Consider the following 13,338-nt stretch of genomic DNA (forward strand, 5'->3'; position numbering starts at 1 on the left):
AATGAAGCTTAAAGCTCTTTGTGGGCAACACCCTTCAGCAACACAGAGGATGAGGATGTATTTGGTCTGTAAGTCCTCCTCGTGTCATCTGGCTGCACTTTATTGCCTTGGGCGGTGGGACCCAGATGCACAGGTCCTCCTTTTCTGTCCCTCTGCTCTTTCTATGTATAGGAGCTGGATTGAAGTGTTATGGGAAGGGATTTACCCAAGCCCATAGCCATGCCTCCCAGGCCTCAACATGCAGCAATTTGATTCCTCTTGCTCCAGTGCGATGCCTTAACCACCCTGCCAGGTCCTGGGGCAGGCTGCAGCCACTGGGGGAAGCCCTCTGAGGCCCTCAGTCAGATCTCTGTCACCTTCATCACTGATTTTCTTTCTCTCCCACTATTCCTTGCAGGACAATATTGCAGACACTGTGATCAGGGCCATCCAGCCCTACATTGACAGTGAGGAGTTTCAGCCAGCTGCCATTGCCAAGGTCTCCAAAGCTTGCACCTCCATCTGCCAGTGGGTACGTGCCATGCACAAGTACCACTTCGTGGCCAAGGTCGTGGAGCCCAAGCGGGTAAGAGACAGCATGAACCGGTTGCTCTAGGTGTTAGGGAACACAAGACTAGCAGGCCTCTTCTGCAGGAGATACTGAGAATCACCATGGTCAGGACTTAATGTTCAGACCAAGCCTTGGCAGAGCCAAAGCCCTAAAACCTGTTGACGTAATTAAGTAGAAGAAATCAGCCTAGAATGTGCTGGGACAGAAGTGATACCTTGTTCTTAGTGCTGAGTTCCTGGCTCAGCAGAAACTATACTTAAAGAAGCATTCCCACATCTCACTGATGTTTCAGCCTTTATCCTCTCCAAGCCTAGCTATTTCTTTATTATTGTTTTGGGACAAGCAGAGGAACCTTTCCTCCTGTTCACCAGTGGGCCACATCCTGAGCTTGTGTAAGCTGGCACAGGCTCTTGGCTTTTTAGAGCTATACAGAAATGCCCTTCTCACCCCTACTTCTATTCCTGGGCTTACAGGACATCCCCCTGGAGTTAGGCAGGTCAACCTGTCTTATACAGGGAAGGTCTCAGTATCAGCTAGTGCTTTTGTGGAAAATCAACTCTTGCTCCAAGGTCTCTGGCTTTTTGGGGAAGAGCCTGGCCACATGCCCAACATATCCACTGTTTCCTTATGCATCTCCCCAGCAAGCCTGGCGGGAGGCAGAAGAGGACCTGCATGCCACTCAACAGGTCCTTGAGGAAGCTAAGGAACACCTGAGGGAGGTTGAAAGTGGCATTGCCATGCTGCAAGCCAAGTACAAGACCTGCGTAGCCAAGAAGGAAGAGTTGGAGATGAAGTGCGAGCAGTGTCAGCAGAGACTGGGCCGTGCCGATATGGTAAGGGACAGAGCTGGGTTCTGCCTGCTTACATGAGACAACCTGATTTCAGGTCAAGGAGCACAATGGTGAAAAACTGTGTGCCTGCAACTCACAACAATCCTAGGTTGAAGCTGCCTGGCCAGATCTCAGCAGCACAACAGGACTGGGGAAGCCAAGCTAGCCAGGCACTGGTGTGAAAAGCTGCAGTCCTCCTGTGCACAGCTTCTTCAGCCAGCAAAGGGCCTCCAGGACAGTTGAGAGCAGCCCAGTAATCCCAGGATTAAGTGCTCAAAGCTGGGGACAGAATTCAGGATATCGCAGGGGCCACCCTGCAACCTCTGGTCACCAAGACCATCTGCAGCATTACCCAGAGAGCAACAGGTCCAGGACACAGGGTTAGACCACACAGCAGCTCTCACACGTGCAACTTATCCCACAGCTCATAAACTGCCTGGCTGATGAGAAGGTGCGCTGGCAGGACACTGTAGAGAACCTGGATTGCAAGATCAACAACATCACTGGGGACATGCTGGTTGCAGCTGGCTTCGTGGCCTACCTAGGCCCTTTTACAGTAAGTGTGCAATGCTCCCTGCGAGGGGCTCGGTTAGCTGCTTAGGGCTCCGTTAGCTGCTTGGGGCTCCTGGCCTCTTACTGTTGCTGGCCAGATCACCTGGGAGAAAGGAATAGGGCAAAAGGGTGCAAGATCCCTCCTGGTTTTCTCTCCGTTTGTGCCAGAGGCTGCACAGGGTTCCATATGAACGGAAACAGGAGGGTTTAGGTGCTCACAGCAGACTAGCTGCAACTAAAAGAAAACTATGATGGTGCTTCTCGTGGCAGGGACACTACCGCGTAGCATTGTGTAAGGAGTGGCTGAGACAGCTGTCAGAAAACAACATTCCTCACACCAAGGAGCCAAACCTGATCAGCACCCTTGGAGACCCCATGGAAATCCGCTCCTGGCAGGCAAGTTGCAGCAAAACCCAACACTTCAGGCTGAAGGTGCCTCAGGCAAAGGGTAAAACACTCAGCTCACCACTCACTAGGATTACCTGTACCAAAGGACAGACCCCAACCAAACAGCTCAATAACAACCAAGCACCTCCACACTGCAGTGCCAGAACTGCTGCCAGGGCTTCTTGCACAATGGGCAAGAGAGGACCTGGCAGCATCCAGGGCAGCAGCAGCAACTCTGAGGGTATCAGCCTTAACTTGTAAGGCTTCTTCTTTACAAACCACAGGCTTAGAGCAAAGCCCTGGCAGTAGCCTGCGCAAACCCAACTCTGCCAGCACAGCTCTGTCCCATGGCTCAGCCACTACAGACAGAGCTGCAGCTCTGGGCTCAGCTGCTGTTAGAGGTACCCTCACCACCACCCCGTCTACCACACTGGGACCACACAGGGGCCAGGGCAGGAAGGGCTTCTTTCTAGTCAGCTGTGTCATGCTATCACGTGTTCCCAACAGCTTTTTCTGCCCCATTAGATTGCTGGTTTACCCAATGACACCCTGTCTGTGGAGAATGGGGTAATAACACAATTCTCCCAGCGCTGGACTCACTACATAGATCCCCAAGGACAAGCAAACAAGTGGATCAAGAACCTGGTAAGAGGTGTGGGGGGGGAAAGCCAGGGATAGGGAAACAGCTTTCTGTTAGGAGTTGCACAGAGCTACCCCAGGCTTTGGGCTCCAGAGCTGCAAGACCCCCCACCATCCCAGCCCAGCCTCCCCAGCACCAGACAGGCTCCACATCCATATTCATTCCAGGTGGACTTCTCTGCTTGGAGAAATCAGCACAGGGCAGGAGGGGGGCATCAAGTGAGGCATCAGATTCCCATTATGGCTCCCCACTAGCATTCTGGGGGCCTTACATCCTTCACCACACCCTAAAACACACAGAACAACACTAGCATCTCCCATAACATCCTTTAGGGTTCCTAGGACAGAAGGGATCAGGGTAGCATTACCTGGCTAGTGAGCACAATCCCTGCTGCCAGAGTACTGGGGACACAAACCCCCACCTCTTCTCTCCCAAAAGAGAGCCACCCGCTGCCCTTTTGAAGGGTCAGGCAGGAGGCTCAGGCAGCTGCTCCTGTTTTGCTCCCTGAAGGCTTTTCCCACCCACCTGCTCTTACTTTGCAGGCAAACAAGCTCTGAGTTACCAGTGTGGGGCTCTGTAGGGGCATGGCTCCTTGAAGGAGGTTCTCCCCGTTCTCCCTCTTCCTGCTGCCTTGTTGGGCTGTCTCTAGTGCCTGATGACATGGGCTAAGCTTGCCAAAATAGCCAAAAACTAGCTGAGCAAGAAAAGACTTTATTTCTACTGGTCTGGGGAGCTAAATCAGCCCAGTGAGAGGTGTACCATGCACCAGAGCTGGAGGTGGGCAGGACACCACAGGGACCCTGCCCTCCCCTGCTGCCTTTCAGGAGAAGGTGAACAGCCTGGAGGTGGCCAAACTGAGCGACCGGGACTTCCTCTCCAGTCTGGAAAATGCCATTACCTTCGGGAAGCCCTTCCTGCTGGAGAATGTTGGCGAGGAGCTGGATCCAGCCCTTGAGCCTGTCCTGCTGAAACAGGTTCTGTGTCTCACCGTGGCAAGGAGGGCAGTGGGTCCCTGGCTGGGCTGGAAGAGGGTGTCTGGCTGGGGTGCAGTGGGACTTGGTGGGTTTGCAGGTCTCTCTGGGCAGGCAGCACTCACGTGGATGCTGCCTGTTCTGTGCTCGCATGTCTTGACCAGGGCTCCAACGTGTCAGCGGCCTCCCGCACACCCCGGTCTCCTGCCAGCAGGCATTTTGTCTTGGCCTGGCAGGCAGGGCCATGGAATACAGCTGCTGCATTCAGGTTGAGCCCTTCGGTCTGCTGGGCAGCTTTGAGGTCCTCTGTCCAGAGAGTCCAGACTCTCTCCTCACTGCAGAGTGCAGGGACCCATGGGATGCCTTCCCTCACAAGAGGTAGCCATCCCAGCCTTCCTGCATTTATCCCTCTCCGGTACAGACCTACAAACAGCAAGGTAACACAGTGCTGAAGCTGGGGGATACGGTCATCCCCTACCATGAGGGTTTCAAGATGTACCTCACCACCAACCTGCCCAACCCTCACTACAGCCCTGAGGTTTCCACAAAGCTCACCCTCATCAACTTCACCCTCTCGCCGAGGTACTTGCTTACCCCATTAGCTGCCCGCGCTGCTCAGCCTTCTTCCTCACAGTACTCAAACTTCCGGGCCTGTTGCTCCCAACCTCACCTCCATGTCTTTTGTTGTAGTGGCTTGGAAGACCAACTGCTGGGACAAGTGGTGGCTGCGGAGCGGCCTGACTTAGAAGAAGCTAGAAACCAGCTAATTGTTAGCAATGCTGAGATGCGTCACGAGCTGAAGAAGATAGAAGACCAGATCCTGTATCAGCTCAGCACTTCTGAAGGAAATCCTGTAGATGACTTGGAGCTCATCAAAGTGCTGGAGGCATCCAAGCTCAAGGCAGGGGAGATCCAGGTCAGAGGTGGAGGTGCTCTCCCCCTGCAGCTGTGCATCCCCTGCCAGCACTGCACTAACCATGATGTCTCTTCTGTCCCCCAGGCCAAGGTAATGGTGGCAGAGCAGACAGAGAAGGACATCAACATCACCCGCCTGCAGTATGTGCCCGTTGCCGTCCGCTCACAGATCCTCTACTTCTGTGTCTCAGACCTGTCCAACGTGGACACCATGTACCAGTACTCACTTGAGTGGTTCCTCAACATCTTCCTAATGGGGCTCAGTAACTCCAAGAAAGCAGGTGCCTGCCTGGAACAGTCCCCTCCCATCCCCTTCCTCACCCCGCGTTCCTGACTTAGTGGCAGCAGAAGCTAGGACACCTGCAGTCAAGGCAAAGACGCCTGCTTGCATTGGCTCTCGGCATGCTCCAGAGCTCCCCTAGTTGTGCCCCAGTTGTTCCCTGTGCAAGGGAAGGGAAGATGTGGTTGCAGCCTACCCTCTGGTCTCTTCCCCACTACTCTGCTGCCCTGTCTGACCAGGTGGGAGGGATGTTAGTGCTAGGGCACAGGCAAGGCACGTGCCATCCTGGTGATGGTGTGGCTCTGCTTGTCACAGAGCCACCTCCACGCACAGGTCCTGGCTGCTGCTGCCAGGCTGGGGGCAGCTTTCCCTGCCCAGCAGCACATGTTAGCCAGGATGGTGGTGGCTGGGCCCATGCAGGCTGCCGTGGTGCAGTGTGGACTCCCTCCCAGTGCTGGGGCACTGTTTTCTTCTGTGTGCTGAGTCTCACAGCCTTGTGCTTTCACAGGGGTTTCTGTGCCAAGTCTATATTTGAGAGCAACATCTGTTCTTACTGGGCAGGGTGCAGGTGTGCCCCTGTGACCAGGCACTAACAGCTGGAGGGTGCTCTCCCCATGTGGAGGGTGCTCTCCACATCACCCACAGCACCCATCACCCTTGTCTGGTTGTTGCTTTTTTTTCAGACACCCTGAAGGACCGGATCATGAACATCAACAACTACATCACCTTCAGTCTCTACAGTAATGTGTGCCGTAGCCTCTTTGAGAAGCACAAGCTCATGTTTGCCTTCCTGGTTTGCATCCGGATTCTGATGAATGACGGGCAGATTGATATGGTGAGCAAGTCACCTTGGTGATGGGATCCCATCAGGGCAACTCAAGCCCAGCCTGTTCAGTCCCTTTGAATAGGGTGCTGGGGTGGAAGAGGAGCCTTGTTCCCTGGGGCTGGGGGCAGGCTTGGCAGGCTGGTGGGCAAACCCGGGGCCTTTCTCTTCACTCAGATCTCAAACCTTTCCCTGTGTCTATATGCAGAGCTGCCTAGACTGAAGCACCTGCAGCTTTTGCCAGTTTGCTGCCAGCCTGCTGCAAAGGTTAGCAAGTTCAGAGGGAGCAGGCAGGGTTTAGAAGACAGAGAAAAGCTAGTGGCAGCTGAACAGTGATGTTGATCTCAGGAGACCTTCCAGTTCACTTACTCCTCGACACACACACTTGGCAGGAGAGGCAGCCAGAAAGTTACTACAGGATTTTAGTTGGATACAGCACAAACCCATGTGCTTCAGGCCCAGGCAGGTAGGCTATAATCTATGACCATGTCCTATCCTGTTCCCAGGACGAGTGGCGGTACCTGCTCTCAGGTGGGACCGTAAAGGAGATGCGGGAGAACCCAGCTCCGGTGTGGCTGTATGAGAGAGCATGGAGAGACATCCTGGCCTTGAGCAACCTGAAGAACTTCTCTGGCTTCGCCAATGATTTTGCAGCCAACCTTGCAGCATTCAAGGCCATTTTTGACAGCCCCAAGCCTCACAGGCAAGTGCCCCCTGCTTTGTCAGCTTAGCTGTACTGCACCCAGCAGGTAATGGCACCCCTGGGAGAGCACAAGGAGCAGATACAGCCACAATGCTGGCTCTGCTCACAGTCAATGCCATGCCACACAAGGCATCGCCTTGTCTCCTCGAGGGTGGCCCTTGCCTGTGCATGTTGCTTGCCTAAAGCAGAGCCAGGTGACGCCTTAACCCAGCAGTACTTGGCGCTTCCCCAGCGGAAGCAGCTCTGGCTTGCCTGCTAATGGTTTCAAAGCTGCAGACAACAACCTCAGCCAAGTGCTGGAAGGTCCTTGGCCCTTCTGAAACCCCAGTGGCTGCCCACAGGCAGCTTGGGTGCTTCTTGGGGATCTGCAGGGTCTGGCACATCCCCCCAGAATGCACCTAATTGCTTTACAGAGAGCCTCTGCCTGGGAAGTGGGAGACTGAGCTTGATGCATTCCAGAAGCTGCTGGTTCTGCGGTGTCTGCGGGGAGATAAGATCACCAACGCCATGCAGGACTTTGTGGCGCTGAAATTGGACCAGCACTTTATTGAGCCGCAGGTAATGAGCTAAAAGGAAGCACTGGTGGGGCCAGGAGTGGATCAGGAGGCCTTGAGCTTGCTGTAAATGGGCCGTCAACATTTTCCAATTGCAGTGAGGATGCTCGTGCCTCTCTGCAGCCGCAGTGTTCCTACAGCTGCAGAAACGCTTATGTCTTAGACGAGGAATATCCTACCTAATGTCCACCAGTTAAACCACACTGGCAGGGGGCAGGTAGTGCAGGCATATGAAATAAGAGTTTGAATGACAAATGGGAAAGTGGTCGCTGCCCTCATCCTAATGCTGCCACAGGAGAGCTGTATTAGGCCCTTATTGAACATGTTTCTGGCCTCGGCACCCAAGAGCACGCCAGTGCCCTAGAGAGGAGCTGGAGGCCAGGTGGGGTGAGGAGGTGCACTATGGGTGCACTGTGGCCCCTCTGCTCTGACCAACGTTCTGTGTTGCAGACCACTGACCTCTCAGTCGTCTTCAGGGAGTCCACTGCCACCACCCCCCTGGTGTTCGTGCTGTCCCCGGGCACTGACCCAGCTGCTGACCTCTACAAGTTCGCTGAAGAAATGAAGTTCTCCCAAAAGCTCTCTGCCATTTCTTTGGGCCAAGGCCAGGTAAGCTGCCACCTGGGGCAGCACTGTCCTGCTGGCACTCCCAGCGATTGCACCTAGCTCCGAGGAGGTCAGAACACCCTTGCAGCACAGTGAAAACACCTTCTTGCCTCAGGACTCTCCCCTGAATCCATCCCTAGTTCTTCTGTTCCCTCCACCATCCCACACTGTGACCCACAGCCTTGCAAAAGCTGCAGAAGGGCCCTTGCTGTGCCATCAGACAAGTGAAGATCCAGCTGAGCCATGGGGACAAAGCCAGGCTGTAGCTCTGGAACGTGGTCCTTCCACCTAGCAGCTGTCTCCCTATCCAGTTCAGCAGGGCAGAACCCACGATGGACCAGGGTCTCTTCTCATCTCCCTCCCCAGGGCCCCCGTGCTGAAGCCATGATGCACAGTGCCATGGAGCAGGGCAACTGGGTCTTCTTCCAGAACTGCCACCTGGCCCCCAGCTGGATGCCTTCACTTGAGAGACTCGTCGAGGGCATTGATCCCAGCAAGGTGAGCTGTTTTACTGAGCAGCCTGCCTGCTCAGAGGATGGCAGGCAGGAGGCTGGAGCCCTGGGAGGAGCCCAGGTCCTCCCAGTTCCATCCCACCCGTAGGTTCCCTGTAAAACCAGAGGGTCAGCGCAGTAGCAGCTGCAGTGGCTGTGCCTGCACCCTCTGAGCACTTGCTGCCTTCTGGATTTCCAGGTGCATCAGGACTTTCGCCTCTGGCTCACCAGTCTACCAAGCAACTGCTTCCCTGTGTCCATCCTCCAGAATGGCTCCAAGGTGACCATCGAGCCTCCCCGTGGGATCAAGGCCAACCTGCTCAAGTCCTACGCTAGTTTCAGTGATGAATTCTTGAATTCTTGCCCCAAGGTAAGACCCTGCTTTGGTTTGCTGTCCCTAGTCCGTGCCTGCTCCAATGTATGCTCTCCACCTGGACATTGCTCCTCTTCAGGCATAGATCTTCCTCTCCACTTGAGTTTTCCCGTGCTAGAAAAGGGCTGGTGGTATTTCTCAGAAGCCTACATTTACTCTGTGATGAGCCAATTAGAAGTTTCACTTTGAGAAACAGAAGTAACAGGATTGCAGAGGCCTGGTGTAACGCACTTGCAGCTCTCTTTAAGCAAGGGAACGGGTCACAGCCTTCCCCAGAGCAGCAGTCTGACTGAGGTTTCCACCTCTCCAGGCTCCAGTTGGCACTGCTGAATTGGTACATCTCCTCTGCCAGGTCCCAGCAGGAACTTACTTCATCCAAGGATGCCTTCTCCCAAGCTGAGCACCTCTTCTCCCTCCTCCCCTGCCCACAGGTCGCAGAGTTTAAATCCTTGTTGCTGTCACTTTGCTTCTTCCATGGGAACATGCTGGAAAGGAGAAAGTTTGGGCCTCTGGGGTTCAACATCCCCTATGAGTTCACAGATGGAGATCTTCGCATCTGCATCAGTCAGCTACAGATGTTCTTGAGGGAATACAGGGAAATCCCGTACAAGGTAAGCGTGTGAGCTGGCCCCTCCTGCGGAGGGAGCAGGCTCATGATGCATGTGTGGGTCGGAAAGCCACGGTGGGGTCCCTCGCAGGTTCTGAAGTACACAGCTGGGGAGATCAACTACGGCGGCCGTGTGACCGATGACTGGGACAGGCGCTGCATTATGAATATTTTGGAAGATTTCTACAAGCCTGAGATTCTGATTCCTGAGTTTGCTTATTCCAAATCGGAGATCTACAAGCAGATCAGTACCTCTTCTGACCTCGATGTAAGTACCCAAGTAACAAATTGCAGCTCATAGATCAAGGGGGTTCATCATAGTGCAAAGGGGATCTACTCCTCCCTGAAACCCACTGCATTTCCAGTTCCCCTGGGGAATATGAGTTTGTAAGAACTTGGGGCTCTTCAGCTGCTTTCAGGAAGCTGCACCTGTTTCAAGCAACAGGAGGAAAATCTTGTCTCTGTGCACAGGAGGTGGTAGCAACTATCACCGGAGTTCCCCAGCTGAAAGCTTTTGTACTTTGAATCATTTTGATATCACATATCTAAAGTACCCGAGGAGCTCTGCAGGAGATGCAGCAGGAAGCTCACCGCCAAGCTGCCCATTCTCATAGCATGTGTTTGCTTCCACAAAAGTGCAGTTTAACTCCCCAGCCAGACCACAAGCCATGTCCATGGCCTCTGCTCAGCCACTAAACCTGGCCCAGAGGAGCTGCCACCCCCTCAGCCTCCCCAGCAGCCCAAGTCCTGTGTCAGCCAGCATTGCTCAGGGCACACAGAAGCTGCCCCTAAGTCAAAGCTGCGAGTTAGGTTTCTTGGCTGGGACAGGAGACAAGGAGCTGTGTAAAAGTCAGGTGAATGAATCTCAAACACCAAGACAAGGAATGTTTCCCAACTGAATGTGCAGGTCTGTGATCTGTTGGGTTTAGCCATGGCTTAGTCACTTCTTTTGGGCCAGGCCCATAGCAGCCCGAAGGGGCACCACAGCTTTATGCCGGTGCTCTTGGCCTCACAGCCTGTGCGGATTCCTCTCCAGGGCTACCTCCAGTATATCAAGAGCCTGCCGCTCAACGATAGCCCGGAGCTCTTTGGCTTACACGACAACGCCAACATCACCTTTGCTCAGAATGAGACCTTTGCTCTGCTGGGGACCATTATGCAGCTGCAGCCCAAGACCTTCACAGTGGGAGGCCGCAGCAGGGAAGAGGTGGGTGCCCCAATGCCATCAGTGCTCTGGCAGCCAGTGCCTGAGAAGACAAACACCAGCTCTCAGCAGGTGCCATCCTGCCGGCTGGGTGCCAGCAATGGCACTGCCATCCAGGCGTTGGTTGTCCCCCTTCTCAGTAGCCGTGGCCAGGAGGATGCTCACCCACTTGCTGCCTTTCTTCCAGCTCGTGGAGGAGACCTCCAAGGACATCCTGGCAAAGCTGCCTGCCCCCATGAACCTGCAGGAGGTCATCCATCAATACCCGCTGCTCTACGAAGAGTCCATGAACACAGTGCTGGTACAGGAGGTGATCAGGTAAAACCCCTGTGGGATCACATCCTCGTCCAGCAACCAGCTGGTCCCTTGGGGAACAGCAGAGATGTGCAGGCCCCGGCTCCCACCCACCTTTGAGGAACCTCATTGCTGAGCATGTCAGCAGGGTTGGCAGCCACAGTAGCAGCTGTGTTGTCCCAGCCAGAGCCTTCAGCTGATCCCTGTCCTGTGGGAACGGGTCAGTGTCTCCATCCACTACCCTCAGCAATCCAGGGCTGGGGGGGCAGCTATGAGATCCTGTTAAAGAGAAATGGGGCTGGGTGTTAGGTAGAGGACTTGTAACAACTCACTCGTACAGAGATCCAGCCCCTCTCTGGGCAGACGTGGGTGACAAACCACTGCACCAAGTCCCTCTGCTCCTTCTCTGTAGGTACAACAAGCTCCTGGAGGTGATTGCTCAGACACTGAAGGATTTGCTGAAAGCTCTCAAGGGCCTGGTCGTGATGTCCTCTCAGCTGGAGATGATGGCCGGCAGCTTGTACAACAACACTGTTCCCGAGATGTGGAATGCCAAGGTACGTGCCCCAGCCAGCCCAGCTGCCTGCAGAAGCTCACACGAACCAGGGGAACATGTCATCAATCACCACGGCTGGACTGGGCTGTCTCACATGGAGCTGGCTCTTGTTCCCCTGGCATGGAGATGTCTCCTGCCTAGCGCAGCTCGCAGTTGTTCCCGGCCCCAGGCTGGATGAATCCCTGGGCCCTGAGCAGCTGTCAGGAACTGGGGCACAAAGTCTAGGGTGTCCCTGCATGCCTTCAACACCTTCCTCTGTGGGTGCCCTGCAGGCCTACCCGTCGCTGAAGCCCTTGGCATCCTGGGTGAATGACTTGGTGCAGCGGATTGAATTCCTGCAGAAATGGATCAGCCACGGGATCCCTTCTGTGTTCTGGATCAGCGGGTTCTTCTTCCCCCAGGCCTTCCTCACCGGGACACTGCAGAACTTCGCCAGGAAGTCTGTCATCTCCATCGACACCATCTCATTTAGCTTCAAGGTCAGTAAGTCAGCCAGAGGCTCTTGATTTTTCTGGATTTTTCTGGAACCTGCTGCTAGAAGGCCACAAAGGCAGCAGTTCTAACCCTGTCCTGCCCAAGAGGTGAAGCCACTAGCTGCCCAGCTGCCCATGGACCCCGTCATCCCCTTTGTGCTCAGATACACGCACCCCACTGCCAGACACCGCCACAAGGCAAGCAGAGGCTTCTTTGCCTTTGCAGACCTGCTCTCATCCCTCCCCACAGGCTTTGCCACAGGCTGCCCCACAGTGTCATGATGTGAGATGCCAGAAAACCCAGCCCAGCCCATCTGAGAGCTGGGGCAGGCTCCCCTTTGGCAGCGCTGACTTAGCTAAGAGCAGCTTAAGGGGGTCCTTGGGGCTGAGCCTCCAGGGACATGCCTGATCAGGGCCCTGGGCCTGCTTCACGCTGCAGGTAATGAAGGAGTCAGTGAGCGAGCTCACTCGCCATCCCAATGAAGGCTGCTACATCCACGGCTTGTTTCTCGAAGGTGCACGGTGGGACCCCGCTGCATTTCAGCTAGCGGAGTCGCACCCCAAGGAGCTTTACACAGAGATGGCTGTCATCTGGCTGCTTCCTGTCCCCAACCGCAAACCTCCAGCCACTGGCACCTACCTGTGCCCAATCTATAAGACTCTCACTCGCGCAGGTAGGTGCCCTAAAGACAGATCTCCAGAAGCAAGGGAGATTGTAGAAGCAGCTAGGAAGGGCAGTCAAGGAGAGGCTGCAGGAGTTCCTCCTGCCACGCACTGGCATGGACTGAGGCACTGTTGGCTGACACCATCCAGGGAAAAAAAGATTTCTCCTGCTGTGGTTGCGGAGATGGAGCAGCCAGGCACCCTGGCTATGCAGCAGTGCCTCCGGCTAGGCTCGCCTCACACCCGAAAATACACAAGCCTGTTTCCCCCAGCCTTGCTCAGCCTGTCACCTAGCACAGGGATGGGACAGGGGATCTTGCATGGGGTCACTTGTACAGGACTCCCCTATCAGTGTGCAGCAGCCAGGGCTCCAGTACCACCCTCTTGGCCTTGCTTCCCCCGTTACAGGCACGCTGTCAACAACAGGCCACTCCACCAACTACGTGATTGCTGTGGAGCTCCCTACAGACAAGCCGCAGAAGCACTGGATCAAACGGGGCACAGCCTTGATCTGCGCCCTGGACTTCTAGCCAGAAAACCCAACCAGCCCAGGAAACCAGCCCAGGAAACCATCCCAGCTGAGGGCCTGAGCCGGGCCATCCACCGTCCTCTACAGAGGTAGGCAGCATGGGCAGGCTGCAGGAGCCAAGCGCTGACTGCCAGCAGCTGCTCCCCCTCTCTTCCTGCCCTCTGAGCTGTATCAATAAATAGGATTGACCCCACCAGCATGACAATCGCCTGGTGTTGCAATCCCCACAATTACCTCAAGTTTTTAGCACCACAGAAGAGCAGCCAGCAGGGACAGCGTGGCCCAGAGCAAGCACTCGGTGCTCCCAGCCACACACATGCCCCTCTCCCTTCCTTCA

General features: G+C 55.0%; 1 protein-coding gene across 1 annotated transcript in view; it reads left to right on the forward strand.

Annotated features, from left to right (window-relative positions):
* Nucleotides 1–13,002, forward strand: part of DNAH1 (dynein axonemal heavy chain 1) — a 72,318-nt gene extending 59,316 nt beyond the window's left edge. The window contains exons 56-78 of the mRNA XM_059823373.1: nt 398–565; nt 1,192–1,383; nt 1,805–1,936; nt 2,203–2,328; nt 2,845–2,964; nt 3,784–3,933; nt 4,352–4,512; nt 4,621–4,846; nt 4,931–5,126; nt 5,809–5,960; nt 6,455–6,655; nt 7,069–7,209; nt 7,656–7,814; nt 8,178–8,309; nt 8,502–8,672; nt 9,107–9,286; nt 9,374–9,550; nt 10,319–10,489; nt 10,674–10,804; nt 11,193–11,337; nt 11,609–11,815; nt 12,249–12,483; nt 12,881–13,002. Of these exons, the coding sequence (XP_059679356.1) occupies nt 398–565; nt 1,192–1,383; nt 1,805–1,936; nt 2,203–2,328; nt 2,845–2,964; nt 3,784–3,933; nt 4,352–4,512; nt 4,621–4,846; nt 4,931–5,126; nt 5,809–5,960; nt 6,455–6,655; nt 7,069–7,209; nt 7,656–7,814; nt 8,178–8,309; nt 8,502–8,672; nt 9,107–9,286; nt 9,374–9,550; nt 10,319–10,489; nt 10,674–10,804; nt 11,193–11,337; nt 11,609–11,815; nt 12,249–12,483; nt 12,881–13,002 (3,795 nt within the window). The remainder of the gene's footprint in view (nt 1–397; nt 566–1,191; nt 1,384–1,804; nt 1,937–2,202; nt 2,329–2,844; nt 2,965–3,783; nt 3,934–4,351; nt 4,513–4,620; nt 4,847–4,930; nt 5,127–5,808; nt 5,961–6,454; nt 6,656–7,068; nt 7,210–7,655; nt 7,815–8,177; nt 8,310–8,501; nt 8,673–9,106; nt 9,287–9,373; nt 9,551–10,318; nt 10,490–10,673; nt 10,805–11,192; nt 11,338–11,608; nt 11,816–12,248; nt 12,484–12,880) is intronic.
* Nucleotides 13,003–13,338: the final 336 nt, after the last annotated feature.

This window comes from Gavia stellata, chromosome 12, assembly GCF_030936135.1.
Source record: "Gavia stellata isolate bGavSte3 chromosome 12, bGavSte3.hap2, whole genome shotgun sequence".
NCBI lineage: Eukaryota > Metazoa > Chordata > Aves > Gaviiformes > Gaviidae > Gavia > Gavia stellata.